The sequence below is a fragment of the Triplophysa rosa genome, linkage group LG11 (assembly GCF_024868665.1).
Source record: "Triplophysa rosa linkage group LG11, Trosa_1v2, whole genome shotgun sequence".
NCBI lineage: Eukaryota > Metazoa > Chordata > Actinopteri > Cypriniformes > Nemacheilidae > Triplophysa > Triplophysa rosa.
The window spans coordinates 16143597-16171270 of record NC_079900.1 but is presented as its reverse complement, the minus strand read 5'-3'; the positions used below and the strand labels follow the sequence as shown (position 1 = coordinate 16171270).

General features: G+C 38.9%; 1 protein-coding gene across 3 annotated transcripts in view; it reads left to right on the top strand.

The window, feature by feature from the left end:
* Positions 1-27674, top strand: part of llgl1 (LLGL scribble cell polarity complex component 1) — a 35344-nt gene that overhangs the window by 5188 nt on the left and 2482 nt on the right. Inside the window, exons 1-21 of one of the 3 annotated variants that reach the window (XM_057346139.1) lie at positions 1793-2614; positions 8069-8150; positions 8240-8370; positions 8541-8684; positions 13065-13227; positions 13438-13573; positions 14059-14113; positions 14191-14345; positions 14467-14684; positions 15819-15886; positions 16055-16208; positions 17739-17843; positions 18134-18426; positions 20800-20953; positions 22372-22513; positions 23879-24162; positions 24242-24506; positions 24660-24774; positions 25099-25169; positions 27324-27447; positions 27525-27626. In XM_057346139.1, coding sequence (XP_057202122.1) covers positions 8091-8150; positions 8240-8370; positions 8541-8684; positions 13065-13227; positions 13438-13573; positions 14059-14113; positions 14191-14345; positions 14467-14684; positions 15819-15886; positions 16055-16208; positions 17739-17843; positions 18134-18426; positions 20800-20953; positions 22372-22513; positions 23879-24162; positions 24242-24506; positions 24660-24774; positions 25099-25169; positions 27324-27447; positions 27525-27603 — 2916 coding nt within the window. In that variant the 5' untranslated portion in view covers positions 1793-2614; positions 8069-8090 and the 3' untranslated portion in view covers positions 27604-27626. Of the gene's footprint in view, positions 1-1792; positions 2615-8068; positions 8151-8239; positions 8371-8540; positions 8685-13064; positions 13228-13437; positions 13574-14058; positions 14114-14190; positions 14346-14466; positions 14685-15818; positions 15887-16054; positions 16209-17738; positions 17844-18133; positions 18427-20799; positions 20954-22371; positions 22514-23878; positions 24163-24241; positions 24507-24659; positions 24775-25098; positions 25170-27323; positions 27448-27524; positions 27627-27674 lie in introns of those variants that run through there. The other 2 variants (XM_057346138.1, XM_057346137.1) reach the window with 2 other exon arrangements.

The following is a 27674-nucleotide window of genomic DNA, read 5'->3' as shown; positions in this document are numbered from 1 at the left end:
AGTCCGTCTTTGTTGAGTCCAAGACCAGGACTAGTCGAGACGGACTCCAAATGAGACAGTCAAGACCGAGACAGAAAAAAGAATCCTCTTTATAATGATTGTAGTCTTTGTGCAGTTACCTAAATAATTGCTCATGAGTGCAGTGCTCTATTGATTTATGGGTATTGTGTGATACTACAGTGTGAGATTAAAGCAGTGGTATGACTTATTATACTTCTTTGAATTGACAGAAAATAAGCACACAAACCAAACTTTAAATTGGTGACTCAATCAGACATAAAGAATCAGTTTATGAAACTCAACAATAGTGACAACCAACAAAAGAAAGCTTCATGCTGCAAAGCATACTGGGTAACATCATAGTACAAAACTCATTCATGACTCCCAGCATGCATTGCAGTTCATCTGTTTATCTGTTTGTCACCATTGTTAAGGGTTTGTATGATGAGTGTTGATGTCAGGAAAACGTTCGGTTTAATTTGGCACAGTATCTCAGCGTTCAAATCAGTCATCAACTTCATTTAGTATTATTTATCATCTTTTTTACAGCTTGACACCCATCACAAAAAGTAACCTACTCCAAGAGGAAAGAGATTGAACTTCATGGAAGTCAAGAGTCCAACTAAAGCAAACATATGTTTCATCAATGGTCTGTTTGGAAGGAGAAAAAAAGTCATCGGACTCTGTCGAGACCAACTAGAACATTTGGTGAGTCCAATGACCAAGTCCGAGTGCAGATACCAACGAGTCCAAGACAAGTCCGAGACTACAGAAAAACGTCACTGCTGTATAGTCTTTTGTTCTGCTGAACATAGAGACATAGAGAAAGAAAATTACAGCGGTAGTCAAAAGTGCCCCAGAACTGTTTGCTTTCCTACATTCTTCAAAATATCATCTTTTGTGTTCAACAGAAGAACAGAAATTTATTGAGCAATTTTTTCCTACTATAGTGGTCAATGGTGCCCCAGAACTGTTTGGTTATAAGCATTCTTCCAAATATCTTTCTCTGTGTTCATCAAAACAAAGAAATTTATACAGATTTGCAACAACTCGAGGGTGAGTAAATGATGACAGAATTTTCATTTTTGGGTGAACTGTTCCTTTAACATCAATATGGAAAATTGTAAAACTGGATTTAAAAAAAACTTAATGTGTTAAAATGAGCCGTAATGTACTGCCGTTGAATTAAGTTCACTCAGAAATTCCTTAACTTCATGTTATGTAACTTGTGTTCGAAAGAAAAAGTAATCTGCACGATAATTTATCGCGATACCACTAAATCCTATTGTAATCGAGCTGGCTGCGATATGCAATGTATAGATTTTTTTTAATGCGTCGCTTGTCCGCGAAGCACGTCTCTGGGATCAGTAGGAAATGCTGCTCGATCTAAAGCAGTGTGAGTTTGAGTCGCTTATAATGTGCATTTGAAAAAGCAACACCCGTCAAACATGATCATTATAAATATACTTTATCATAAAAATACCTAATGAGGCTTGCGTAACAGTTATAAAAATTTGTCCATAGGCATTTCCTAGATTCTAGAACATGTTATGGTCTTCTTCTGCAGTGCGTATTTGGAGTTTCCGCACGAGAGCACCCTCTGGCTTTCGGATGCAGCAGTATTTTCCCGTACTATACTCAAAAGCTGTGCATAAATCACGTGATATTTATGGTCGGTTTATCGTGACAGCCCTAAACTGGGTTTAAAACGATGTGAACGCTCATAACTGATGCCATATTTTTTAACGAAGTGTCCCTTTTAATACATTTTCTTGCTCCAAAGGCATTAGTGTCTGAAATTGCTCATCCACCATGTTAATTATGGGAATAAGCTTTGTACCGAGACTTCAAAGAGGGGTTATTCTCAGATTTCATTATCATAGAGGCTAAAGCCGATCTAATCAAGCTCGGCACAGCTTCCATCAACACTTGCATATACATCATTTTACTTATAATTCATAATATATGATCATTTCTAGTACGTCAAAAAGCCACTGTCATTGGTTGTCATAGCGGTCAGGTGCATTAGCTCTACATTAATGGATCTGTATGCACCAGTATCATCCGTTGTCAGTGAGTCGTCATTGCTCTGCTCCGAGCCGACGAGTTTGCAACTATGCAACTGCAGAATCCCAAATATTTGTCTGGTCTGGATGCACAGCCTTATCAAAACTTACGTTTGGCAAGCTGCCTCATGAACGCCTCATACTCTGTTTCATGTTTCCACACGGGGGTGTCCTGTCTTCTGATTGAACACAGCTGAGGAAACACTCGAATGCCTTCACGGGCTCATTCATAGATTCATAAATGCGATATGAGTTCTTTCATCCTGATGGTTTTAGACGGAGCTGCTGAAGGAAGTTTAAATGTCTATTGACGTCCCTTTGCATATCTTTTCTCTCATAAGTCATTAGTATTCTGTTGTGTGTCTCCTGGACGCACACAGGGAGGCTCAAATCGGTCCCCTTCCCCCCGTTGTCACTTCTGTGCCTGCTAACACACTTCAGGGCTTTTAAAGCAAACTATAGACCTTTGGATGTCCCAGTAACAAGAATGCCGAAAAAATCCTTGTGGAATTCCGAGGAACCTTTCCACATCAAGGGCTGTATTTCAAGTAAGAATTGTGGCGCATTGCTCGATGGGAAAGAGTTTGGTTATGGGTTCTTATGCTTGGCTTGCAGATAAGCAAACAGATGAAGAAACCGCAGTAGTCAGGCTAATGTGTTGTGACATGAACTGAAAATGGCCATGCGCTACATGGGTAACTCAAAGTTCACTGGGTGTTCTTTTGTAACTCAAACTTCAGTTTTTGGAAGTGCTTACCATGCCAAAGTTCAGCAGGAGCTGCTGTATGTCAAACAGTTTTGGCACTTTTTTTAAATGGGTTAATGCAGCAAAAGTGTAAGGGGGGAACATATAGGGGAGGACAAGCGCATGATTTATCACCTGAATTTATCATACGGATAAAAAGTCCTGCAAATTAATGCATTGCTTGAACCAAGTTAGTAATAGTAATCCAACTCGCATATAAATAAACTTTTTGGGTACATTTCTGGATGATTTCTCACATTAAGTTACCAGACATAAGATATGAAAAATATAATTGCGATGGGATTTTTGGGAGTTTTACGGAGTGAGAGACTCTTTTTCAGATGCATGTACGAAGCAAACTGCTAAATTAATTCCATTGTCGCGCAGACAAAAGGCTGGGGGAGGGGATGTCTTGTAAGTTTTGTCCGAAGGATGGCCCACTGTTTAAGAATAAGGTTTTGTTTCAAAAATAATTTATACAAATCATTTAAATTGGATATAATTTTTATTTACAGAACGGTAATATTTTAGTCTTTTATGCAATGACTGATGCAACAGGAATCATTTATTGGTGTCACTTTAGACACCCCCAATTACTTTTGGTCAATAGGTTGTTTGCAATCATGTGGTTTTATGATGCGCGGCTGGAGGGCAGCAAGTGATTTTCCTCCATAGGAATTCACAATCACAAACTAAAAGTACCTATGTTTAACGACCTGAACAACGACCAGGTAAGCCCAAATTTCTGTCAAACACAGCTTCTGTTAAAAGAACGAGCCCTTATTAAATGGATAAAGTGAAAAATCTCGCGTTAAGCGTTTCTTCCCTATAGAAGTCCATTATAAGGAAACAGCTTAACGTACCAAAACAACAACCACGGAAAACCAAAATAAATTCATTTGTTTATTATGATATCAAACCTAAACATGATAACAGAAAAGTTATGTTCTCAGCTTGTCCCTGCCTCGAGCCACGTTATGTGGTTTCTTTATAATGAACTTTAATGAAGAACAAGCTTAACGTGAGACTATTCTTATCCCTGGAATAAGTGCTTGTTCTTTTAACAGTAGATAGTGTTTATTACAATTAATCTTTAATAGAAATTTGGTTTTAAGGGGTCGTGGTTTTGGTACGCTAAGCGGTTTCATTATAATGGACTTCTACAGGGGAGAAACGCTTAACGCGAGATTTATCACTATCCGGACTCGATCTTTTACTTTTATGCATTTTGCAGACGCTTTTATTCAAAGCGACTTGCATTGCATTGTATTATACATTTGTTTCTGACTATATGCAATCCCCCGGGATCGAACCCATGACCTTGGCGTTGCTAGTGCCATGCTCTAACCACTGAGCCACAGGAAAGCTTTTAACAGCAGCTAGTGTTCATGACAAGGTTTGGCTGGTCGTTGTATAGGTACATTAAACCTCGTAGATTCTGGTTTACAAGCCATTTTATCTCCTTTCATGGTTTGATCGATTTGAAAAATCAAAAACAATGCAAAACATAGGTATTTTAAGTATGTTATAGTGAATTCCTATGGAGAAAATCACTTGCTGCCCTCCATCGGTACTTCGCGCAGTGCCGTGTCTTCATGTGCAAACAACCTATTCCAGCGTGTGACATTTTGCATTATGGATGTGACATAAAAACGCTCCGAGAATGCAATTGTTACCAATATCCTGAACCTTTTGTTTATATTTTCCTAAACCCTTGTTGATAGTTTAAACATCAGAAAAATACCAGTATATGGACAAGTTTTCTATTTTACAAAAGGGAAACTTTTGTAAACGCGTTATGGATGTGAATAAAATGGACACAGTGTTTGGGAGACAACAAACTTTATAGGATTTCTGTGAATTAAAATGCACAAACATGAAGCAATTATATCCAACAAATGGAGAAGGGATTCCTCTTCATAGAACGTAAAATAGTTCCTTTATTAAAATTTTCATGTGCCCATTTATGAGAAATATGTGTGTGGATGTGACAATCGTGAAATGGCACTTACCTAACTATGAAAAATCATTCACTAAAAATAAAATCAATGCTTTAAAAACTTGGAGACATCACAGAGGTATTTGAACCACCAAATGTTGATGTCTGTGCTGTTAGTATAGTAAAAACCTTTGGTAAAAACTATTTTTTTCATTGTAAGGTTGACATTTTCACAGAATTGCCCTTTTCTTAATTTGTCTCTTTAATATAGGACAACGTATGTTTACTGCATTAGACTTCGGAGACCACATCTGCTGTTTGTCACTATTCAGACTGTGAAATTGCATTATCTCTTACTAACTGTTAGCGCTTGAATGAGTAATTGTTGAGCATTGTTGGGAGTATGTGAAGAGATGACTAGTATAGGAGGGCGTGTTTGGCTTGTGATGTGAGAGGAGTCTGGGGTCCAGTTTAGGGAGTTCTGATCGTTTCATAACTGTGATGGTAACTTTGACAGATTGCTGATTTGTAAGTTGCATCTCCTAAATGTATGAATAAAAATATAACATGGCCAGGCAATTAATATACACACTTTTTGCTCCGATTGAATGTACATTAGGTACTGTTTGATTTTGAGCTTATTAAAGGAAAGTCTTTGGATTTGTTTTGGCTGGGTTCTGTTTGTTTTTGGCTGCAGCATCGATCAACTTCATTTAAATCTATTACAGATTGGGATCAAATACTGTTTGGGTTTCTTAAGTTTTTAAAGATTGTAGAAAGAAATTCAGACTTGTAACTTGTATTCATGTACTTTGGTGTGTCTTGGGAATATCAGGTTCTGTTTTGAGTCTCTTGATAAGTCTAGCTGAACTCTAGTATTCTTGTGATGCATGTAGCTGAGGAAACTGCGGGCAGGATTCTGTGTGTTTCTGAGAGACGTCATGAGTGAAGATGTCAAGATCTCTCATCCTAGATGGTCTAGCCAGTTTAAACATGAGGGGGACAACTGAGATGTCTATGCCAAAGATCTCAAATGGGTTGTGATGCATTAGTTAGCATCTACAGATTCAGGAAATCATTGAGGTTCTCCATGTTAACAAACCAAAACCATACTGTGCCCGCCATCTCGCGGTTTGTAATCTCTCTGCGCCATTAAAAATGCACTGAGGTGGACAGGTTGGCCCAGAAAGGAGAATTCGGGGGAGGATCATATTCTTTGTATATGAACGATGTTGAAGGGGAAAATGACAGGCCTCTGTGTTAATCTTTAATGATGTGTATAGTGTGAGAGAATCCTGCAGATGTTTCTTTTCTGTTTAATTCCCACACTCGACACAGAGGCCCCTCACTCCCAGCATGCTTCACACACCTTTCCCTTCTTTATTCTTGGTCCCTCTTATGTCTTTAGTATTTTTACTCTTTCCTCACTGCCTGTCTGTTTCTTTTGATATCTACCGCTCCTTTCTCAGTGTCTTTCCATCTGCTATTGTGTAGATGCATGACGTAATGCTACATAATGGAATGGGGATGGTTGTGGACCAGTTTCCCTGTAGCTCTTGTGGTAGAAAACATGGTTCTGACAACACCTGGTTCAATACTGATCAAATGTGCATGTACTTTTGAAGTTGTTTATATAAAATGCAGAAATGAAAGCGAGAAGGTTTTAGTTTTATAAGGAAGCAAGATTTATTAAATGCTACATGTTTCCCAGCTTTGATCCTTTTTGTTGCATAGCGTTTTTGGGACGTATGAGCACCCTCTGCGAAAAGCACACTACAGTATGTCTGTTCCCGTGTGACATAATAGAAATGCTGCCATGGCAACCAAGGGGGCTTCGGAATGGGGCAGTTCGTCAGAGGTTTGAGAGCTTGTGTAAGACATTATAGGCTTGATTAGACTGTATCTGAAGTGGCTCTCTGTGAGTGAGGTGGCCCGGATGACGTGAGAGTGTGCCACACAGTCTCGGCTTTTGTTCTGAAGTCGGTCGAGCTCACTGTGTTCTGTGCTCCGGTTCACGCCGTGACTGCATCTCTTCTCATTAATCTCAATCAGATGCACCTAGACTTTGTCACAAGTTTGCAGAGAGAAATGGGCTGTGTCGAGAATGAAATGATGCACATACTACCAAGGTTTTTGTAAAATGCACATTTGCTGATGTGATAGTATGCTGTTCTTGTTTAAGTGGCACAGCATTGTGTTTGCAGCACCGAGGTCATTGGTTCAGTTCCTTAGAAACACATGGTTGTTTTGAGTAAAAGCATGTGCCAAATGAATGAATGTGAAATTAAAACAATGCGCATGATTATTTTTTCTAATCCAAATTTTAAAGAGCTGTTCTCTTTCACAAAGGCTGCAACTGAATTCAGATACTCGGATGTCTTTTTCTCTCTGCAGAGTTTGGATCATTTTACGTGGATCAGATTTGACCTAGATATCCACCCTTTTGTTATGATGTTGGAAGGCTACGCAGTTTTGTAATGAAAAACAGACTACAATAGCCATCCAGAGACCATTTGAGCAAAAGTCTGTTCAACAAAAATCATGTCTGGCTTTGCCGACTGTTGTCAAACCAAAAAGAGATGTGACTTTTTTTCTTGATTTTGGAGCCGATTGGGATAAGATTGGCCTGCGCTCAATGTGAGCTAGTTTGTTTTGATTTTATTTCCGCTGGTTTCTCAGTGTTAAGATCTGTGGCCTGTATATAATGAGCATTATATGGCTGTAATTACTTTGCTTTCTCACTTCCATTAGAGCAATTTATTTTGCGGGGTTAAAGTCTTCACACTGTGTTGGTTCTTGACATGTTGTGTTTTCACCACATGTAATTTGGCTTTAATTCAGGGCCGGGTCTAGGGGGATACTGCCCCTCCGAGATTTTCCTTGGGTCCCTCCAAAAATGTCCTTCTGACAATAATAAAAACAATGTATTATCTATTAAATCTGTCAAATTATTCACAGAAAAATGTGAAAATGATGCATGCAATGAACTATGAACATATCTGAAATAAATGGTTCACATTGCAGTGTTTACTTGTTTACTCCCCATATCACCCTAAAAATATGCCTCTTTAACACAAATAATTATCAGGAATGTTCAAGATGCTTTTTGCACATACGGTGAAAGTAAATGATGGCCACAGCTGTCTCTGGTCCCCTTTTTTTCTCTTTTTGTGTAACACTGAAGAAAGTGTACTATATTCAGCTTTAATCGTGATGGTACATTTTTAGGGAACTGTCCCTTTAAGCTTTGTCCCTTGAGTAAATCTGTTTCCAGAACAGATATGCAAAACTGCTATGTTGCTTGACTGCATTGTTAAGATATGGTGCCCCTGGAGTGGAGATGACTGGACTTCATAAAGACACAGCTGCTGTCACACAGATACACTTCCTTCATGGACAGGTAAGCATTTATAAAGGTAAACCTTCTGTTGCATTATATGCCTTATAACTTGTGACTTGTAAGATGTGTGGTTTGTTTTGAATAAGCAGGGAAGGATACTTTCCCTCCTGGATGACAACAGCATTCACCTGTGGGAGATTGTGCAGAAAGAAAATCGCTCGCATTTGATGGAGGTCAACAGCTTCACCTTGCCTGGCAGGCCAGGCATTGAGAGCACCAGGTCAGCCATAGCTTTTCATTCCTTAAAGTATTTTCATACTTGATCTTTTGTTCAAATGAGAGATACTAAATCTTATTTTTTGACTTGTGGTAAGTTGCCCAGGTTTGCTTAGTGGTGACCTTGATAGTCTTATCCAGGCGTTGATGTCGATGGGTTCTCTTTCTTTACAGCGTGACTCGTGTCACTGTTATGTTGTTGAAACAGAGCTGCGATCTTCTCGCTCTGGGAACTGAAGGTGGTGGGGTGCACTTCCTGGAATTGCCCAACTTCACATTGTTGAACAAGTCACTGTTCCAGGATGAGATCATGCAGAGGTGAGACTTCCATTTTCATCGCTGCATTATGACATTAGTCACTATGATGTCACCATGTTAGATGTATGACTACAAACCGGCAACATGCATATCTATTTATTAACGCTGTTTACACTCACAAACAATCCCTTACTATAGACGGTTTCAATGGATGCACACGTCTGGCCCGAAGTTAACTTCCGCTCTTGTGTTTGTTGATCGGCCTGGCTAGTGGCTAATAGTATAACTATTTATAATTAATAATAGTTTATATTAATATTCTATTGTATTATAATTGTATTAAATATACAATTTGCTTTTTTATTTTATATTGTATTTATTAAATAAACAATTATTTTACTGGTAACCCAAAATAATACTGGCTAGACACACCTTTAACTTGCTAGCTTATGTCATTTACTTATTTTTTTGCTTATCATAAATAATCTGTTCTTTGCGGATGTGTATCGAAGGTTAAGTTTGGGCCTCAAAAAGTGCGCATGTGCAGTTTGTTGTTGGGCTTTCAATATGAAGAAAAACTTTCCAAGCGAGTAAACCATATAATGTACACAACTCAAGGCATACAAAAGCTTGGTGTGAGGAACAGACTGAAATTTCAGCCTTTAATCTTATGTTTTAGGTGACACGCGGGTGAGTAGATTTTAATTTTAGAGGGGAACGTTTCCTTATTGTATCTGTAAATAAACCATTTTCATTTTCCCTGTAATTGCTCTGCAGTTAGATGCGCTCTTTAATGGGAAAATTATTCAGTATTTTTTTCCTCTCAGCCTTTGACTCGGAAGCAAAACATTAGACTTTAATAAAGATGGCTGTGCAGACAGTTTCCACAGCTTGTGTGCTTACCTCATAAAATAAGCATTTGGGGACCCACCCCCCCATCTGAAAGGCCGTGCATGAGGTCAATGAAGCTGCACCAAGATCTTTTATTTATTTTCATTTACCTCTATGCTTTTGTTGCCCGGCTCTTGGACACTACAGAGGCCGTACCCTCTGATTCGCTCGGGGTTAGATGCCCATTCCTGCCCCCAGCTGTGGCTGTCTGTTACTCTGTCAGCAGAGCTGCATGGGGCTTAAGATTTCCTGTCTCACACATAAGTTACTGAGTTCACACTAGTGTTGTTTTTGGTGGCCTGTTTTAATTTTAGTTTTAGTCTAGTCTTTGTGTCAAGCTGTCATTTTAGTTTTTATTAGTTTTAGTCACGTTCATACTCTTTTTAGTCTAGTCAAGTTTCAGTCGACTAAAAGTCTGAGCATTTTAGTCTTATTTTAGTCAGAATTATCCATGACTATTTTCGTCTAGTTTTAGTCGACGAAAATTGTATTTTAGTCTCTTGTTAGTAATGCAATTCTATTTAACCCAGTCAATATAGTAGAAGTACCTAGTAGTATAGACGAAACCAAAATTTACTTTTAGCCAAACCCATTTCAAACAAGGTTATCTTATTATATTATTGTTACCTTATAGACTCAGAATACATCCATTCCAGACACGGAAGACGTCTGATTTGAATTTACGGCCATCGGTAGGGGTGGGAATCTCTAGGCACGACACGATGTGATTCGATTACGATTCAGAGGGCTGCGATGCGATGATAAAACGATTCTCGATGCATCTTTTTCCTATACAAATTTTCTTTTTCTTACTGTGTGACTATTAAAATCAAAGTATTTGTCATAACTCAGACCGATTTTAATTCCAATATCCTTTATTAATAAAACAAATGGAAGTGATTTCGCAAGTCAACTGGAAGGTTACATTTGCCAGCATTGCAAAGAACCAATAGGAGAAGAGTGACTGCCGTCAGTGCCGTGTAGTAGCATACAGAATGCAGTAAATTAATGCAGACTTTTTTTTGCACAAAGCACTGGAGCTAGAGAGGTTTAAAGTTATTACAGTTCACTAAAGTATTTTTTTGTCAGTGTTCAATTTAACGGGACTTTTATTTTGACGGGTCTTTGGGAAGACGCTTGAGTTTTTGTGTTTGCTGATAGCTTCACTCAAACAGTAAACGCTCGTAAAATAAACTCTCAGAGCAACTCTGGAGATGAAGTTCATTTGTTCATATCCTCATACAGAGCAGACGCAGATAAATCCTCGACCATCACTCATGTTGTATGTTAAACTGTGCACATAATTCACTCAGACACGTAGAACAGCCAGATGACATTTAAATAACAGGATTCAGCTCCGCATCTAGGTTAAAGCATCAGACGAAATAACGTTATAACATTTCGTCTCGTCTCGTTTTGGTCAACGAAATTGAAGAGACATTTTAGCATAGTTTTTATTTTGTAAACCACATTTAGTCTCGTTTTTATTCGTCAACAATATTGCATTATACATTTAATTATAGTCATCATCGTATGACCAGCATTTACGTTGCGTCTCGTTTTCGTCACGTGATAAAGGTTCGTTGACGACCATATTCCGTCATAATTTTCGTTGACGAAAGCAACACTAGTTCACACCTCAACATTTTGAATCTCTCGGTTTTAAGAATCTGATAAGATCTTAAGGCTGTCTTATAATACACATTCAGTTGAATATTTATAAATATTTAATATGCTTGTGAAGAAGTAATCTTCTGGTGTGCTGCAATTATGCCCGTTACAGGGCAGGAAATCACACTTGCTAGTCATCTTGCTCTTTAAAGATGTTGTTTAACTGTGAGAGAAATTACAGCTTTCATAGTGGCCTGCTGCAGATATAGCCCGGGTTGCTAAATGTGGACCTCATCTGCCTCTGAGAGAGACCTTGAACTGCTCATTAACTGGATACAGTTTTGGGTAATGGGCGTCCTATCTGAGCCGCTGGTAATAAGTGTGTGTCAGCCGAGAAACTACAGAACAAAATGCTTTTGTACCAAGTACCAAATTGCTTAAGCTGCAGCCGAGGAGACGTTTAAGATGCAGTAAGCATTGCACACTATTCATGGAATATAAACGGGATTCAGAATTACCAATAAGATTTATTAAAAAAAACTACTTTGAGGTGATTTGTTTATCCCTAAGGCATGTGAAAAATCTTAATGGACTTGTTTTAAATGGATAGTTCACCCAAAAATGAAAATTCTGTCATGAATAACTCACACTCTAGTGTCTTTTTTTGGTTGAACACAGAGAAAGATATTTGGAAGAATGCTCGTAACCAAACAGTTCTTGGACCCCATTGACTACCATAGTAGAAAAAAATGACAATGGTAGTCAAGAGTGCCCCAGAACGGTTTGCTTTCCCACAGTCTTCAACATATCATCTTTTGTGTTCAACAGAACAAAGAAATTATAAAGTACTTTTTCCTACTATGGTAGTTAAGAACTGTTTGGTCACAAGCATTCTTCCAAATATCTTTGTCTGTCTTCATCAGAACAAAGAAATTCACACAGATTTGGAACAACTCGAAGGTGAGTAATGATGACAGAAGTTTCCTTTTTGGGTGAACTGTTCCTGTAATCTCTTGACAATATTTCTTCAGTTGCTGATGGTGGAGCAAACATGAAACCATTGTAGACTGTGAGCTGATGTTTTACTTCGTTTTCTTCTATATAATGCAGTTATGCTTTCAAATGAAATTTCTTCCCCTTAAAGTTTTATTTGTTTGTGTAAAACTGACTAAAGTTTCTTGTTTGAAACCAAGCCACCCATAAGGTTATTCCAGTCCGTCTTTTCCATGCATCTTTCGTCCCCCTTCATGGTTGCATCTCATCCCAACTCTGTGGGTGTACCATACACATTCCAGGTCTTGAATCCATGCCACAGCCACAGAGGAATCCCGTACTGTGGCTTTTGATTGGTCATCATTTGTCTGGCTTTCAAAATGAATTTAAACTTGTCATCGTGTGAATGTCATGTCAACTTCTACAGCATTACTTTTGCGCTCGAACCGCCTTTTTAATATTTGTTTCATTGAGCTTATTTTCATTCTGTTCCTCCACCTCAGTCTTTTAAAACATTAATCAAATGTAATTGCTTCCAAATGTTCTGATGCATTGTTCTTAAACGCTTTAGAGCTTATGCACCCGCCGAACCTTGAGGCCTGCATGATTTTCCAAAATGTGAAAATGTGAAGTGTATTGATTTCGGTGAGAGTGAAAGTGTTGTGTAAAGTTCTTCGTTGATGTTGGGATGTTCTGTACATCAGCACAGCAGTGTTGTGCGTTTAGGGAGCAGAATAGTGTGTACTCTGTTAAGTTTGACAGAAAACACAAGTGCAGAAGACTGGCACTATAAAGAGTAAACGTTCCCCAGCGCATCTCGGCGCTCGCATCTTTCCATCCTTTTTCTTTTAAATCGTCCTGTGCTTTTACTTTTCTTTCCCATCAAACAAATGAAGTCCTTCTCTTTGTAATGATATTCACATGTCTGGTTATTCCCCTCTTCAGCGTTCCAGAAGAGTACAAGTGTGGAAAATCATTGGGGCCTGTAGAGTCCCTGCAGGAACATCTGAAAAACTCTGATAAAATCCTTATTGGATACAGCAGAGGTCTGGTTGTGCTCTGGGACCTTAACAGTCGACATGTAGACAACCTCTTCCTGGGAAAACAGGTGGGTGGGTGTGCGCAAGTTTGTTCGATGTTTCCAGCTATAAATGTCAATATTCTCAAAAATCTCATCAATAGATAGAAATGTCCATGATTCAGCTCACATTACAAAGCTTCTTGACGTCCAGATGGTTTAACTTGAACCCATTGGCTTTCTGTCTTTGTTTTTTGTTTTTTTGACCGGGTGTATTGTGTGGACCTGTCACTCTTGTAGCAGCTGGAGAGTTTGGTCTGGGAACGGTCGGGTAACAGCTTTGTCAGTTCCCATAGTGATGGTGGATACATGGTGTGGGCTGTCAGCAGCAGCAATCCTTGTAGTCTTGACCCAGTCTCTTCTACCATACCATATGGTGAGCCATAGCACATGCCACACTTTTTACTTGCTCCTTGCCTCTCTCTCACACTTTGGTTGTTTGTTAGATGTCTACTACAGTATTTTGCATATGGTGGCATGGTTTTCCCACAGTACTTTAATTCAAAATTTGGGCTGCTTTGTGTTCTATTGTTATGCCAGTAGCATTACTAATGATGGCTGGCCATGCTGTAATGTTTGCTTAACTTGCACAATCAGGAAATGTTGTTCTATACCAAAGCTCCATTTGACTTTTGCCATGGGCTGTTAAAATCTCTCTGCAGACCTATTAAAATAGATTGTAAACCTTAAATGCTCTTTTCACTGTTGGCTGATGGTTTGTTGACATCAAACCACTTTGGGATCTATGGATATTTTCCCAACTTATAACTCCAGTTTTACTCTCGCCATGTTTACTATTCTCTGCCAAGTTTTCTGTGTTCTGGTAGTTTCTCAATTTGCGGGTTTTTTTTTTTGTCTCAGGACCCTTTCCCTGCAAAGCCGTGAACAAGATCCTGTGGAGGACAGCACAGTCAGGGTTCGTGGCGTTGTGTGTGTGGAAAAATTCCATAATCTTGTTTTATACCGTTTGAGTATATTCTGTTTTCTTTGCAGAGGTCCTCTGGTGCTGTTCAGCGGTGGGATGCCCAGGGCCAGCTATGGAGACAGACACTGCTTAACCATCCTTCAAGACGGCAACCACGTCACCTTGGACTTCACCTCCCGTGTCATAGACTTCTTCACCATCCACTCCACAGACAGCAATAATGGTAAGCGAGATCCGATGAAGCGCAGCAGACTCCCGCTGGAAGGAATTTCCTTGGTTTTCGGGGAATGTTTTCTTGGTTCCTGTGGGTGGACCATGGTTACAAGCACTTTTCTCTCTCGTAGAATTTGATGACCCTTCAGCCCTTGTGGTTCTGTTGGAAGAAGAGCTGGTGGTGATTGATCTTCAGATGGCTGGCTGGCCCACTGTCCCTGCTCCGTATCTGGCTCCTCTGCACTCTTCTGCCATTACTTGCTCATGTCACATCTCAAACGTCCTGCCCAAGTTTTGGGAGAGAGTGATCAGTGCTGGACAACAGCAGTGTCCCATGCAGAAGTATGAGGTGAAAATCTACATATCAAACACGCATATTTTTTAACGTTTTCTCTGCTGCATTATTCCACTCTAAAAACAACACAGTTTGTCCTTAATTGAACACATCTCGGTGTCTAGTTAAAGGAACTGTTCACCTAAAAATGTAAATTTAGGTTGCTGAACCCAAAAAAGATATATGGAAGACTGTTTGTAACCACACAGTTCTGGGGCACTATTGACTTCCATAGTAGGAGAAAATCTACTATAGTAGTCAATGGTGCCCCAGAATTGTTTCCTTTCCTAACATTGTTAATATCTCTTCAAAATATCTTCTTTTGTGCTATACATAACAAATACATTTATACAGGGTTTTAAACCGCTGAAGGGCGAGTAAGTGATGACATAATTTTGATTTGGGGATGAAGTATCCCTTTAAAGACAAGACATTTTGTGTTCATTTTAATTCAAACTTGTTTGTACTTTTTATTTAACACAAAATGACAACAATGAGAACTCCATAGCACAAAAATGTATTTGGAATTAATCGAATTGGATTTATGTATGCTACAATTGCATTTTATAATGCATTTAGTTACAATACAATTGAAACATTTGTAAGAAAATAATTTAAACAATTAAAAAATAACATTTTTAACAAAAAATTAAGAAATGAAGTCTTTCTTAAAATGCTTGCATGGAAAAAACAAGGCAGAACATTTTCTGACATTTAAACCTGTGTAGTAGTCGTATAACTTGCGGGTGTAAATTACATGGTGTTGTCTTCATAACCTTAAGACAGATAGTTGGCTTATTGGCATATTTTTCTTCTTTTCTTTCATTTCAGTAGGAAACAAAAAAGGCAATTTACGTTTAACATCTGTTTTGTGAATAACATTGCAAGAACATTAAAAACGCCACCCTTTGCTTTTGAGGTTGTTTTTAAATAAATGAATCGACGGCGTGCTCGCACTGTATTTCGATTTTTATGGTTATGAGCTAGTGGTGTGAATTCTTGAAAATTAAGTTATTTAACAACACTCAATAAAACGTGAACCAACATCAAAGTTTGCATTTAATGTCGTTTCGTCCAAATTTGAAGGTTGCCAGATGTTTTTCCATTGAAGTTGCCGTCCTGATTTACGCTCTCTCTTTATTCTGACAGAACTGGCCAATATGTGGAGGGGAAAACTTAGCACCTGATCCAAAGCAGAAAGAGCTGCTGTTAACTGGGTGAGGGACTGTTTTATTGCTCTGCTCCAATGTCTCATTACAAACCAACATGAAATTTATTTGAACAGCTGCTTAAATGTTTCATAGAATTTAGATAAAGCATTCAGTGGTATCGCTCTGTTTATCTGGAACGGTTGTCACAATGTCTTGCTGTTCTGGTTGTTGTAGTCATGAGGATGGCACGGTGCGTTTCTGGGATGCGTCTGGAGTGTCACTAAAACCTCTGTACAAACTGAGCACAGCAAACATCTTTCAGACTGACTGTGATCACAACGACAGCCTGACCCAAGCAGGAGAGGAAGACTGGCCTCCTTTTAGAAAGGTTAGAGATTTATCTCCTGAAAACTACGAGTGTGATTTGACTTTATTTTACATTACTTCTCCTTCAGAAGCAGTGCGGATTTAGCTCTCAAAGTTATGAAATCCATTCTTTTTTGTTTTCCTAATAATCCACCTTTTCCTCTGCTTCAGCGTCTAGTGAAGTGAAGTCTGGAATGAGGCCCGCTTGAGCATATGTGATTCACACTGGACTGAATTTCTTTTTCACCTTAATTAAAAGCAGACTGTCTGTCTAAAGGCTGAAATGCTTTGCCTGCGTCTGCTGAAGATGAAGCACATTTCTGCTCTGGATGGCACTGCTGCATTGCTGTCGTTTTACTGATTTTTCCAGAACTGAATTACATTCCAGTCCTTTCTTTGTTCTTGTGTTTGGCCAGGAGCAGTCGTGGCATGTTTATCGATGTCTAGAGGGGATGGAAATGGCCTATTATTTTGTCCACTATTGCTTTTTTCATGTTGAAATGTTGTGGAGCCATTATGTGATTATGCTTTTTCACACTCATGATGCTTTATAGCTATTACAGATGCTACTCAAGTTGAATTTTGCATGAGAAAAGTATATTATTTTTTCAAAGTGTTACAGTTTATATGATGATTGTGCAGGTGTGATTTTTTTTTCTGTCTTTTTTTCCCTAATGGTGAAAATCAAGTTTTAATGTTGTTTATGTCTGTGTGGTGTTTTATTATGCTTAAAGGGATAGTTCACACAAAAATGAAAATTCTGTCATTATTACTCACCCCTCAGATTGTTCCGAACCTGTATAATTTTCTTTGTTTTGCAGAATGCAAAGGAAGATATTTGGAAGAATGTTGGTAACTAAACAGATTTCATCCCCATTTACTGCCATAGTAGGGTAAATAAATACTATAGGTGTCAATGGGGGATGAGATCTGTTTGCTTACTGACATTCTTGCAAATATATTCCTTTGTGTTTAGCAGAACAATGAAATGTATACAGGTTTGAAATGACAAGAGGGTGAGTAAATGATGATATTTTAATTTTTGGGTGAACTATCCCTTTGAAAACATATCAGGTGCCAATTCTTTAGTCAACACCATTGCAGAGTACTTTCTCCCTTTAGCAGTTCTAAGGTCTCATTTTGAATGGTATTTGTACCACGGGCGGACAGTGGAACGGTAAACGGTTAAATCTGCAGTTTACCTGAGGTTGAAACCGCTCCTGTTTTCTGTCACAAAGATGTTGTAACTAGTCATGTAAATGTGTAGGCCAAGATCATTGGATAGTCGAGTTGGTGTTTAAGTGGAGGCGTGGCCTAATTTGCATATTCATGGCTCCTAAAAGCTAAGATGTAGTTACATTCATGCTATTTCATGGCAGAAAGAAATTGAAAAAAATGTAATCTGTCCTTTAAAATGTGTTTTAAAGGATTAAATTATTTGACTAAAGGGGACTTTTCGTTTGTAAGTTGGTTTGAATAAAGTAGTCTGCTGAATTGTATAAAAGTAATGTTTAAAGAATAACATCCCATGTTTGCTTTGAATTTCTTCCAGGTGGGCTGTTTTGATCCATACAGTGATGATCCAAGACTGGGAATCCAGAAGGTCAGCCTCTGTAAATACAGTGGGAAACTGGTGGTGGCCGGTACTGCTGGACAGGTACGATCACCAGTTTTTATGATGCATCCAAATGTCTTTTAGTTGTTCTGATTCAAAGCTTCTGCATAGACTGCCTCCTTCTAGGTTGCAGCGTACTACCTGAAATGAAACCATATTAATGAAACAAATTTGAGACTTTTATTCAGTCTTGAATAGCATTGACAGAAAATATTTATATTGACTGTATCATCTTGGATACAGATGACGCTTCCTTAGAGTTTGACTAAAATGAGATGCAGCTCACGTGCTCTCAGAAAAAGAAATGTTAGTAATATTAACTCTGTTCACAGGTCATAGTGATGGTTCTAAGTGATGAGAAGTCCGATCACATGATTGACGTGGCAACATTGGATCTTCTCCAGGACCGTGAGGGTTTTACGTGGAAGGGTCATGACCGTTTGCCTCCTAAGAGTGGCTCTGTAGTGTTTGCTCCTGGATTCCAGCCGGTCGTCCTGGTGCAGTGCATGCCCCCTGCAGCCGTTACCGCGGTAACCCTGCACGCAGAGTGGAACCTCATTGCCTTTGGCACCAGTCATGGCTTTGGCCTCTTTGACTACCATCGGCGAAGTCCAGTGCTGGCGAGGTAACCCATGGGGCCATCCAAGACTGCTTTGCTACTTGCCAAACGCTTGTTTGGGAGCAGTTGCAATCAGTGCTTTCAACTTCAAAGAGATATTGCTGTGTAGATATTTATTAGGGATGTTCCGATACCCTTTTTTCCTTCCCGATACCGATTCCGATACCTGGGCTCAGGGTATCAGCCGAGACCGAGTACTGATCCGATATCCGATTAATAAAACATGAACAAATACATGCAGTAAATTAGAGAGTATTTTTATTATCTGACAGACATTTGACAGTAATATTATTTATTTTTCGCAGTTTTACTGGCTGGTTGGTCCACTCTGAAATACTGCCAAACAGCGCTAGCACTGGGGATGGGCATTTTTCAATAATTTCATATTAGAATATTTGAGCTCATAAAAAACGAATATTCGTTTATTTAAATTAAGTGAAAAAATACGTAATTTGTTTCGTTTTTATTTAGTCACAATTTCACATCAAGCTTATAACTATCATTAAATATTCATAATGCACTAATATTAGATCCTGTATATAGGGTTTTTAATGTTGAAAGATTAGCAACGTTGGAAAAAAACAGAATAATACATAAAAACTGCATTTAAACCTGCGCGAAGCGAAATCATACAAAAACCAAACATACAAAACAAAACGTATATTGAAAGTCTGTGATATATGGTTATCTTGTTTATTTTGTTTAACATGTTCTTGATAAGAAAAACAAGCATAATACAGTAGGTCTATTTTACTCTGTTGAAAGTCTGTTCAACAAGCCGACAGTTTACAAGCCGACAGCGGAGAATGTGAATAATGCGTTGCGTTGCTCTTCTCTAACTCCCGGTAACAAAACCCAGATCTGACAAGAATATCTGGCTTTATTGTTTATAATGTTGATAATAAATAAAGTAAACATACCGACTGTTAATTGATCCTAAAAACAAAGACGGAGCCATTTTAGTGCTTGTTGTTTATATGTGACCGGCATTTGAGGAAGAATGACTAATTCTGCTGATCACCACCGCAAATATTGTTTTCTCAGTGTCTGTCTTGTTTAGCTTTGCATTGCATTTATATCAATAAGTAAATTCAACTAAGCCTTCAACGCGTTTTAAAACAAACACCCGTGCAGATTTACTGTATTTACAGGCTATAACTTGAAGGCGACGACCCTGAAGTTCTTAGGAGGAAAATGCAGGCTTTAGGTATGGAGAAAGGTACCAGTCTTATGCTAAGGCCAAATTTATTAACATTAGTTGCAGTGAAATGTACATTTTAATGTTTAAAGTTATTGAAATCAGCATTAGTTAGCCCAACATATTTCTAACGAACAAACAACCGCTCCAAACAAGTTATGGTAATAAATAAATTAATTATCGAATCATTTAATATTACGTTGGTATTTTTATACCAACTTATATATAAGTAATTTAATGTTAACGAATTCTGTGGCTCACCAGTTTTTAAAACATTTTTGGTGATGTGAGCTGAACATAATACGCGATCCGTCAGGCTGTCGTGTGTGAACTTAAAATATTTAAACTAGCTTGCGATCTGACTGTAGAAAGATTTAGGACACATGCAAATTATTTTTTTATATTTTCTGTACATTATAAAGTCATTACAGATGAAGTGAAGAAGCGTGAAATAAGACAAGACAATTCTAAACCTGTGGTGATGATGCAGCTTTTTTTTTAATGAAAAATAAAAATATTCAAATAGCATTTTTAATTTTCTAATAATTATTGCGGATCGAATATTGCATTTGCGTGCATGTCCCTAGCACATTTTCATTTCTTCTTCACAGCACAACTTTCTGTATTTGCATTCTGAGCAGTGAAGAAGCCTTGCCATTTGCAGCATTAAGCAAAGCTAGCGGGCATACCTACGTCCTGTTTAAGAAATTGGTATCGGATCGGTACATGGATTCAAGTACTCTCCGATTCCGATACCAGAATTTTATGTGGTATCGGTGGAATTTCCGATACTAGTATCGATATCGGAACAACCCTAATATTTATATTTGTTTAGCAATTACAATGCACAACCTCATGAGAGACATTTGAATCAAATGCAATTGTGCGTATTTTGTGTTTTTATAAAAACAATGTCTTGAAATTAAGTTTCATGTATGTTGGAGCATTTATCATATGTTCAGGAGTTTTAGAGGTGATTTTTTTTTATTGTGTGTGTGATTGTAATGATTTGTGTGATGGTAGTGAGAATGTATTTTTCGGTATTGGTGCATAGCTTTTGGAAAAACTTCAATTGAATATCCCCATATATTAAAGTTCTTAAGATGGACAAGTTCCTCTAATTCTCTATAACGACCTGCCTTTTGTGTAATTTGAATAAGATTTGTTTTGTGATGCGGCAGGTGCACCCTCCACCCCAATGACTCTCTGGCTATGGAGGGCCCTCTCTCTCGAGTAAAGTCCTTAAAGAAATCTCTACGCCAGTCCTTCAGAAGAATCCGGAAGAGCAGAGTGTCGGGAAAAAAACGTGCTGTGGTTACCAGTCCCACCAGTAAAGTGAGTGCATTTTGATTTAGCTGTATATTGCCATCTCATGTGTTAAGTTACTTTTAAAGTGGATGTAACTATAAGTTTGTGTTGTTTACATTATACATGTATGCGCCGATTGCCAACAAAACACAGACATATGACTCGGGTTCATTTACGGCTTGCGGTTCATGACCGGCATCTTTTAGCACTGGGACTGATCCATCTCTCAGTTTCAAACGATCTGTAAATCCAGCGTTATATCCACCGTTTATATAACATTCCTCACCCAAATGCAGTGAACAAACACAAACAGCTGAACCTCGCGAAAGCAGCACAGTGATGGGCATGCTCTTTCTCTCACTGGTTGACGCGTGGGTGTTCTTTTCCGGCAGAATTGTCCAATAAGGGACTAAGAAAACTTGTTACCTAAGGGAATTTCATGTTTGAAAAAATGTCCTGAAACCTATACGAAGTTGGGGGAGTGTATCGGGCATAGAAATACTACGTCATGTCCAACTCGTTTTTTGACAAGTTGACCATGTCAAGCATGAAAAGTCAGCATGTTTATAGTAAAGAAGTCAGAATGCATGAAACAATGTTGAACCACCACTTTAAAGGGATGGTTTAATGCTGTTTCATGCATTCTGACTTCTTTACAATGTTAAACGTGCTGTCTTCTCATGCTTAACATTGTCAACTTGTCAAAAAACGAGTTGGGCGTATTACGTAGTATTTCTGTGGTCGATACACTTCCCCCAGCGTTCGAATAAGTTTCTGAGTTTTTTTTTCAAACATGAAAAGCCGTTACAACTTTTCTTAGTCCCTTATTGGGCAGTTCTCCTGGAAAAGCATGCCCACGGCAAGGCGAAAGAAATGGCCCGCCCACGCGTCAACCGAGTGTTAGGAAGACCCGTCTACCATCAAGATTGGCTGCGAGCTGCAGCTCGTTTTTCTTGCGATAGTGAGAGAAGTTGAGGTGTGTTTGTTTGTTCACTGCATTTCGGCGATGGATGTTATATAAACGGTGTATTTAACGCTGGATTTGCAGATCGTTTGAAACTGATAGATGAAGCGGTCCCAGCGCTAAAAGATGCCAGACATGGACCACACGCGGTAAGTGAAACTAAGTCATATGTATGCGTTTTGTTGGCAATCGGCGCGTACAAGCATAATGTAAACAACACGAATTTATAGTGAATCAATGCGATGATGTATTGTGTGCTCGTGATTTAGCTCCTTCCCCCGCACACCCCCAGGAGGTCGTATATTTCAGGAAATACTCGTACAGCTGTATCTATCCGTTATAAATGTGATCAAACTAAATACTCTTCGAAGATACGAAGTATGAAATACTACTCTATAGGTACTCAAGATTAATATGAGATTGGCAGAAACTGCATATTCAACTGGACCTTTAAGTAAGATCTTATTCTTGGTTTCTTCAGGTGCAGGAAGCAAACGCTCAGTTGGCGGAGCAGGATGCAGAAGTGACACCGGTGCAGAGACGGATTGAGCCTCGCTCTGCAGATGACTCGCTGTCTGGAGTGGTCCGGTGTCTGTGTTTCGCTGACACCTTCCTCAGAGACGGTGAGAGAGAAAGCTAATGATTACGGTTTTTATTTTGTTTGCTTTAAGTGCTTTTGAAATGCATATTTTTTAAGGGATACTCCACCCAAAAATGAAAATTCTGTCTTGAACTACTCATCCTCAAGTTGTTCCAAACCTATATGAATTTCTTTCTGCGACATCATTGACTACCATAGTAGGAAAAATTTAAATGGTAGTCAAAGCGACTCCAGAACTGTTTGCTTTCCTAAATTCTTCAAAATAACTTATTTTGTGTTCAACAGAACAAAATGATACAATACTATGGTAGTCAATGATGTCCCAGAAATGTCAGTTGCTAACGTTATTACAAATATCTTTCTTTGTGTTAATCACAATTTATACAGGTTTGGAACAACTTGAGAGTGAGTAAATGATGACAGAATTTAAATTTTTGGGTGAACTACCACTTTAAAGAGCTGAGGCTATTTAACGTTATCATTGTTTATTGTGAATGGAAAAAAAGTTATTTCAGGAAAAGCTTTACCATTGTCTTGTTTTAATCAAATATGCTTTTCGCTCGATTGAGAGCATTTGCAGCACATTTAGTACCTTAAGTCTTGGTTGCAGTTCATTCCCACAAGGCTTTTTATTTTCAGTTAGAATCTGACTCCATTAGAAAGACATTGAGTTCAGAGAGCACAGAAATACTACTCTTGTGTGGTTTTGTCTGTTCTGTGTGAAATGTGTGGGTTGTCTTTGAATACCCCATACAGCCAAACCTGATCAACACACTGGCTCACATTTGTGTGTTATTAAAGGAAGTCATTTACGCTGTCGCTGTAGATTATGATGCCTAGATAGTCTGGGCCACATAAGCACAAGGCAGCTCCAGCCCATTTTCTTCATTTGCCAGTATATGACCTCTTAACTCAAACAGACTCTTGCACAATGCTGATTGAATCTTTGGAGAGATGCAGTTCTCCAGTAAAGAATTTTTTATTAGTGCAATATATTTACAGTAAATGCTGCACGATAAAAGGGGCAAAAATATCATTGCAGTTATGGATATGAGTGGTTTATGTTATTGTTAGTTCAATGTTGTTTGAAACAGCTGTGCTGACTAGGGAAAACTAAAAAACGTATTCAAACAAAGTGCATGGATAAGATGTGGTTTTAGGAGCCCCTAGGATCAGGATTGAGAAACTGTGCGCTTGACTGAGGTAAAAAAAAATTGTCCGATTAATTCACTCCTTTAAATACCCATCGTTTTTCTAAATAGGATCAATATAAATATATACACGTGCTGTCAAACCTTTACATCATGTACAGACTCTTAGGATGAACATCTCTTGATAAGAAACACAGGAACCTTACCCTGACCAGATTTATGTTTCGGTTCCTCAGGAACACATCATGGTCCCACTATGTGGGCCGGCACAAACTCCGGTTCCGTGTACGCGTACGCTCTCGACGTTCCCTCTCAGGAGAAGTTCTCCGAGCAGAGTGTGGAGGCTCTGCTGGGAAAAGAGATCCAGTTGATGCACAGAGCTCCAGTAGTGTCCATCGCCGTGCTGGACGGCCGTGGGAATCCTCTCCCTGAGCCGTACGAGGTCTCCAGAGATCTGGCCAAAGCACCTGACATGCAGGGCAGCCACTCGGTTCTTATTGCTTCTGAGGAGCAGTTTAAGGTTGTTGATTACAACAGCATTGTCGACTAAAAAAGTAAATCCCGTCATTATTTACTCATGTTGATGTTGGTTTTCATAGGTTTTCATGTTACCCAAGGTTAATGCGAAGACCAAGTTTAAGTTGACCGCCCACGAGGGCTGTCGAGTACGGAAGGTAGCTCTGTCAAACTTCACCAGCGTGGCCTCTGAGGACTACTCTGAGAACGCTCTAGTGTGCCTCACCAACCTCGGTGACATCCACGTGTTTAGTGTGCCAGCACTGAGACCGCAAATACATTATGACTGCATCCGCAAAGAAGACATAAGTGGCATCGCCTCCTGTGTGTTCACAAAGACTGGACAAGGTTAGTACGCTTGCTTGTTGCTCAGTGGCGTGGCATGGCATTTGCAATATCAAGGTTGTGGGTTTGATTCCCAGGGAATGCACGTCATCGTCAGTGCATCAGTGTTTTGTAAACAAACGATTCATTCTAGCTCTTTATCTCTGATGTTTTCAGGATTCTACTTGATCTCGCCCTCGGAGTACGAGCGGTTCTCACTGTCTGCTCGTGTGATCACAGAGCCACTTTGCCAAGTGGACACGGAGCGACCTCATGATCTCTCTGCACACAGGTACATCATGGCACATGGAGTTCACTGGTTTGATTTTAATATGTGAGGGGTACATTTTTCTAAACGCAACCCTGTTGGAAAAAAACAGCATATGCTGGTTTGGTATGTTTTGATGCTGGTTTGTGCTGGTTTAACTGGTCCTTGGCTGGTTTAAGCTGGTCAAACCAGCATCAAAACATACCTAACCCAGCTAATGCTGTTTTTTCAACAGGGAATGTAAGATGTTAAAGTGGTTATTCATAGGGTAATTTTTTGGTGAGTGATCACATGAAAAATTAGTGATGTTCTGAATGCTCTGAATAATAGTTCTGCATTTGTTTCCAGCACGACAGTCTCACCGCAAGCTAATGGAACTCATAAGACACAAGCCGAGAGCAAGTCTGTTGAGGCCGAAGGTAACAATTCTGCATTTAAAAGTCTTGACAGATGGAAAATAAATAGTAGCTGAAATTCCCCCACATTGGTTTGGGATTGTTTTACAGGGTTTTTTTAATGACTAATGTCTAGCTTATGTACTTGCTGTTAAATGTCTCATACAGCAGGTTTTTTTGTAATGGTACAAATCACTTTGTGAAAAATACCACAGCTCATTAAGTAATACACACTATAGACGGTTTCGTTGGATGCACGTGCCTGGCCCGAAGTTAAAGTGTTCACCCAAAAAGGAAAATTCTGTCATCATTTGCTCACCCTCTTGTCATTTCAAACCTGTTTGACTTTCTTTCTTCTCAAAAGAAGATATTTTGAAGAAGTGTTGTCAAAAATATCGATATTTCGATACTGAACAAATCTGAAACTGTTCCAATACGCATGTCCCACAGTATCGATACCAGCTGCTGTTGCTCTCTCTGCATTCACTTTCAGTGTGTCACTCACTGTCTGTAAAAAGAGTGACCACAGAGCCCCGCCTCCTCGAACACTATTTAACTGCTGCAAACGAGTCAAGTGTTAATGTTAGAAAAGTTGGCCAGTGCAGTCTCAGTAACACATCTGGCGCTTGATGCACGCTCGCTTACGCTTACCATGTTTACCATAGTGCTCTATGTATGTGCACTGATCAATGATTTCACTAACTCGTCTCATTCGCTCCGGTTAAACGTTGTTAATGTTAGAAAGATTGCCAGTGTGGAGTCTCCACAACAGATCTCGCGTTTAAGATTTGCGTTTCTGTCTCTGTGCGCCAATCAATGATTAAATGTGAATAAAAGCCAAATAAAAATTTGTTAATCATATAAATGTATAAACTAACATAAACAAATGTATTGCTCATTCATTGTTCGTTAAAGTATTTATTAATCTTTTTTAATGTTACAAATATACTTCATTGTCTAGTCTTGTTCAATTTAACTTTTAATAAAAACATTTTTTAGAGCCTTAAAGGGATAGGTTTGTTTTTCGCACATAAAGCATTCTCTTCGCTTCAAAAAAATTCAACTGAGCCACTTTCCGTGGATGGACCAATTTAAGGATGTCTTTAGTACTTTTCTGGACCTTGGCAAAAACTGACACCATGATGTCTATGAGTAGGCCTGGAAATCACTCGGATGTCACCTAAATATCTCTATTTGTGCTCCGAAGACGCCGGAAGTTCTCTAAACATGTTTAACGTGATGTGGGTGAGTAAAAAATCACACAAAGTTGATTTTTGGGTGAACTTACCCTTTAATGTTATGACAGTTTTTCCCCATGGTATCTAATATCGATATTTTTGTAGGTGTAGTATCGAAGTTAGAAATTCCAGTATCTTGACAACACTATTTTGAAGAATGTTGTTAACTGGTCCCCATTGACTTGCATTGGTTTTGTGTCCATACAACAGAAGTGAATGGGGGCCAGTGCTGTTCGGTTATCATTCTTCAAAATATCTTTTTTGTGTTCTGATGAAGAAAGAAAGTCATAATTGTTTGAAATAATGACGAGAGTGAGTAAATGATGACAGAACTTTCATTTTTGGGTGAACTATCACTTTAACATCTGGTGACGGTCTGTGTTTGTTGATCGGTCTGGCAAGTGGCTAATAATATAACTATTTATATTTTATTTTATTTAAATTGGTATTAATTTATATTGCTGTTTTATTGTATAATATTTGTATTAAACAATTTGTTGAATGGGTCGTGTACATTTATTTAGGTTTAACTACTGGAAACCCCAAATAATACTGGCTAGACATGCTTTTAAATCGCTATTTAATGTAACGTACTCATTTCTTTTGCTTGTTATCATAAATTATCAGCAGGGACTCTGTTTTCTTGTGGATGTGTACCGGAAGTAACGTTTGGGCCACAAAAGCACGTATGCGCAGTAATGTTTATTTATATTGTTACGCTGAAACTGTCTATATAGGCCCATCATACATATATGTACAAATGGTCAGTGTGCCCTGTATCTGTTTCTTTTGTTGCTTCTGAAACAACATTCATGTTAAAGAAACATAACCCTATCTATACCCCTGAACCTAACCTAGTCTTTGAAATCCAAAATCAGCAAATAACACTGACATCTGATCAGAAATTTTGTTGGTGATTGTGGTGATGTCATTCTCTCAGGGCTACTGGAGGAAATGCGGAATGCCTTGTCCTCCCCCATCCTGGATTCTCCAAACAGCAGTGCTGACATCACTCTGGACACCACAGGCGAGCTCACGGTCGAGGACGTCAAAGACTTCTTAATGTGAGCGTCTTTATTCAGCCGTTCCGGTCTGTTAGTCAAGTGTGTTTTGGGCTCGTCTCAATGTCTGGCTTTGCTAGGTCCGTGGATGAAGCTGAGAATAACTTCAGGAACATCAGCGAAGAGGATGGAAGACGTCCTGGAATCCTCATCAAGTGAAGCGGGACGGCAGACAGCTGGAGGTGAGGAACATTTGAAACTCCAGAAGATTTGTGAAGGTCTGCGGAGAT